The sequence below is a fragment of the Silene latifolia genome, chromosome 9 (assembly GCF_048544455.1).
Source record: "Silene latifolia isolate original U9 population chromosome 9, ASM4854445v1, whole genome shotgun sequence".
NCBI lineage: Eukaryota > Viridiplantae > Streptophyta > Magnoliopsida > Caryophyllales > Caryophyllaceae > Silene > Silene latifolia.
In genome coordinates, this window is record NC_133534.1 from 154,072,010 (window position 1) to 154,076,701 (window position 4,692).

Genomic DNA, 4,692 nt, shown 5'->3' on the forward strand with positions numbered 1-4,692 from the left:
AAACACCATGTGAGGTAGCCTCAAAATAAGATACGAACTCAGCCTCCATAGTAGATGTAGCCGTCAAGGTTTGCTTCACACTCCTCCATGACACAACTCCATCAGCTAGCATAAACACATATCCTGATGTGGATTTACGTGAATCTATGCAACCAGCGTAGTCGGAGTCGGAGTAACCTACTACTTCAAGATTCTCAGTCCGTCTAAACATAAGCATGTAATCCTTAGTACCTTGAAGGTATCTCAACACTTTCTTTGCAGCCTTCCAGTGATTAAGACCTGGGTTACTCTGATATCTTCCTAACACTCCAACCGCATATGCAATGTCGGATCTAGTACAGACCTGAGCACACATAATGTTACCAACAGCTGAAGCATATGGAATATTCTTCATTTGTTCTCTTTCAATGTCATTCCTGGGGCACTGGTCCAAGCAGAACCGGTCACCTTTCACAATTGGTACTACACTTGGTGAACAATCTTTCATCCTGAATCTTTCAAGTACTTTATTGATACATGCCTCTTCAGACAACCCCCAAAATGCCTCGAGATCTATCTCTATGGATCTTAATGCCAATGACATAAGATGCCTCACACATATCCTTCATATCAAAATTACTTGAAAGGAATTGTTTCACCTCATGTAGCAACCCTTTATCATTGGTTGCTAGCAAAATATCATCCACATACAACATTAGAAAACAAACTTTACTCCCACTGACCTTAAGATATATACATTGATCCATTATATTTTCTTCGAAACCGAATGAAGAAATAACTTCATGGAATTTCTTATACCATTGGCGGGAAGCTTGTTTTAAACCGTATATGGATTTATTTAGCTTACAAACCAAATGCTCACCATTTTTAGAGAAGAATCCTTCAGGTTGTTTCATATAAACCTCTTCCTCTAAATCACCATTGAGAAATGCTGTTTTCACATCCATCTGATGTAACTCGTAATCAAAATGAGCTACTAATGCCATGACAAGTCGAAAGGAATCTTTCTTTGATATAGGAGAAAAGGTCTCCGTGTAGTCAATTCCTTCCCTTTGAGTGAATCCTTTAGCAACGAGTCTTGCCTTATGTCTCTCGATGTTGCCAAGTGAATCTCTTTTAGTCTTATAGACCCACTTGCACCCAATAGGTTTTACACCATCAGGCAATACAACGAGATCCCAAACTCCATTAGATGCTATAGAATTCATCTCATCTTTCATAGCATTCATCCATAAGTAGAATCTGTAGAACTTACGACTTGTGAAAACGACATAGGATCATTATCAGCTCCAACATTATATTCCAATTCTTATAGATATACTTCATAGTCATCAGGAATAGCCGATCTCATTTCACGAATAGATCTTCTTAATGGAACTTGTTCATCCTCATGGTGAACCTCTTCCTCATTATGATCTACCATATTTTGATCGACATTTTGTGGAATTTCTATCACTGGTTGTGTAACACTCGATTGAACTTGAGGAGTGTGAATGACAACCAATCTGTCACTTTAATTAGAGGGTGGAACTTCATGATGATCCCTCTCCAGGACAATTGTCCTGAATTAGGTCACTCCCACTTCAAGTCATTCTCAAGAAATTTAGCATTTCTTGATTCCACAATCCTTGTACTATGAGATGGACAATAAAACCTATAACCCTTAGACTTTTCGGCATATCCAATGAAATACCCACCAATAGTCCTTGGATCAAGTTTCTTTTCTTGTGGATTATACACTCTCACCTCCGAAGGGCATCCCCAAAATGCGTATATGTCTCAAACTCGGTTTCCATCCTTTAAATAACTCAAAAGGTGTCTTAGACACAGCCTTGGAAGGAACCCGATTTAATATATACGCTGCCGTCTTAAGAGCATCAACCCACAAAAATGAAGGAACTTTAACATTACTTCTCATACAACGCACCATCTCAATTAATGTCCTATTTCTTCTTTCTGCTACACCATTCTGATCTGGAGAACCAGGCATAGTGTATTGGGCAACAATCCCATGCTCTTGAAGAAATTTAGCAAATGGACTAGGTGCTTGTCCGTTCTCAGTGTATCTACCATAGTATTCACCACCTATATCAGATCTCACAATCTTAATGCGCTTACCGCATAGATTCTCTACTTCAGCCTTAAACAATTTAAAGGCATCAAAAGCTTCATCCTTAGAACGAAGTAAGTAAAGATACATATAACGTGAGTAATCATCAATAAAGGTGATAAAATATTTTGGATCATTAACGTTCATGTCCGGACAACAAATATCCGTATGTATGATTTCTAATAGGCTAGAACTTCTCTTTGCACCTTTCTTAGACATGTTAGTTTGCTTACCCTTAATGCAACTAACACAAGTATCAAAATTAGTAAAGTCTAAAGTATCAAGTAATCCATCCTTTACTAATCTTTTTACCCTCTCAATAGAGATATCTCCCAATCTCCGGGGCCACAAAATAGAGGAATTCTCATTCATAATATAACGTTTTAAACCAGTATTGACATGCATAGAATTATGAGTAATATTATTTTGCAGTTCAAGACGGTATAAATTATCAGACAAAATACCATAACCAATAATTTCAGAATTTATGAGAATACTGAATCTCCAGTCTGAAAAATTAAAGGTAAAACCCAAAGGTACAAGTCTTGATACTGAAATCAAATTTCTAGAGAAATTCGGAACATAAAATGTCTTTTCCAAATGCAAAATAAAACCACTACTTAATATTAAGCTGCATGTCCCAATGGCCTCCTCATGTGAACTAATCTGGTTTCCTGAATAGATTGAAAGTTCACTGCCCACTGGTTTCCTTAGGTTTGTCATACCCTGCAAGGTATTCGAAACATGGATTGTAGTTCCAGAATCAATCCACCATGTATTATGATTAACATTAACCATATTAGATTCATAACAAACAAACGCATGAAAATTACCTTTCTTCTTTAGCCAAGCCTTAAACTTAATGCGATCTATCTTCATGTGTCCCTTCTTTTTACTGGAAGAAACACGTAGACTCCTTCTTAATGGTCAGTTCAAATTTAAATCTTTCCCTTTCCCTTATCTTTAGTGTGACCCTTTTGCCTCTTTGAAGAAGAAGCAACAGTAAGGTTCACCTTCTCACCTTCCTCCATCAACAATCTGCCCTCCTCTTGAACACACATGGCCGTAAGTTCATTAATTGACCATTTATCCTTATGTGTGTTGTAAGAGATCTTAAAAGGAGCATATTTTGGAGGAAGAGTGCATAAAATGAAGTGCACAAGGAAAGAGTCAGACATGGTAACTTCCAAAATCTTAAGTTGTGCTGCAATATCCCTCATGCGCATGATATAATCACGCACACCTTTAGTCTTGGTGAGCCTCAAAGATGAAAACTGCATTATTAAGGTACTAGCAAGAGCTTTATCAGAAGTTGCAAACTGTTCATCGATGGCCTTAATTAGATCTTTAACTTTAGTATGCTGATCGACAGAACCACGAATACTAGCACACATTCTGGTCTTTATGAACATAATGGAAAGACGATTAGATTTCTCCCACTTTTCATAAAGATCAATTGCTTCTTTAGTGCTTTCTTTAGTTACTTTAGGTGGTTCGTCTTTCCGAATAGCATAATCAATATCTAACCATCCTAACTGCAGTAGCATTCTCTCTTTCTAGACCTTATAGTTATCACCATTCAATTCAGGAATGTCAAATTTGACATCAGTAAAACTCCCGGGTAAAATTGCTGCAAATATAATAAATAACATGCTTATTACCAAAATTGAGTCTTTAAACTTAATCATGCTTTACCAATGTAAATCATGCTCAAATATGTATCTAGAGACATAAAACTTGCCTGTGGGCTAAAGCTCCACTCAATTAAATACATATAAATTTTAACTTTATGACAATACTATCAAACCATATACATCACTTAACTCCAGTGGGTAGATTAAGAAACAAGATTCAATATATCATCCTAATTAGTCATACAAATACACACAACAAGATTCCTGTGGGTAAGTCTCATTATATTCATACGACTAATCACAAATAATGTTTAGTTTCCACATGTGATTCCAAAATAAAATTTCAATTAATTAGAGATGCTGTGGCTATTCTCTAACTAATAAAATTTTGAATCACTCGACATTAACCTTTAAAACTTTAATCTATATAGTCATAACTTTATGTACATAGAAAATGTATAACCATAAAAACTTAATTGATCTTATTTAACACAAGATAAAGTTATCGCATAAAATATGATAGTTTATGTACTTATATTAATAGAGCACATCCTTATTTCTAGTAATATCATGCGAAGAAGCAGATAAACAAAGAATAGAGAACCGCAATAAGACGGCAATAAGATGGCAACAATGATCCATGACAAAAGTTGTATTTAAGGCTATGCCTCAAGGATAATACGTACAAAGTACATTCTGCAACCTTTAGTAATATAATGGCAAAGCAAATTGCACATATGGTCTAATAAAGTAATCGCATAGCCCACTGATTCTTAAAGTAAAACGCAAACAAGAAGACTTAAACACAAATCTTTCCAAATTTTACTTTATACGATGAATCAGATCCCATAATAATCCCAAGATAAATTTTCAATTCGCAGCATACAAAGTCAAAACGGAAATTTAATGTATAACTACGAAAATTAACTCAATTTCGCAGTATGCAAA

The 4,692-nt window shown here is 35.7% G+C and overlaps 1 protein-coding gene across 1 annotated transcript; it reads right to left on the reverse strand.

Moving 5' to 3' along the window:
* Positions 1 to 3,048: 3,048 nt before the first annotated feature.
* LOC141601794 (uncharacterized) lies at positions 3,049 to 3,657 on the reverse strand. Its single transcript, XM_074422096.1, has one exon. It carries the CDS (start codon positions 3,655 to 3,657, stop codon positions 3,049 to 3,051), a length of 609 nt encoding a protein of 202 aa, XP_074278197.1.
* Positions 3,658 to 4,692: the final 1,035 nt, after the last annotated feature.

Coding starts and splice junctions, on each gene's coding strand:
- LOC141601794 (XM_074422096.1), bottom strand. CDS start 3,657: ATGCTACTGCAGTTAGGATGGTTAGATATTGATTATGCTATTCGGAAA.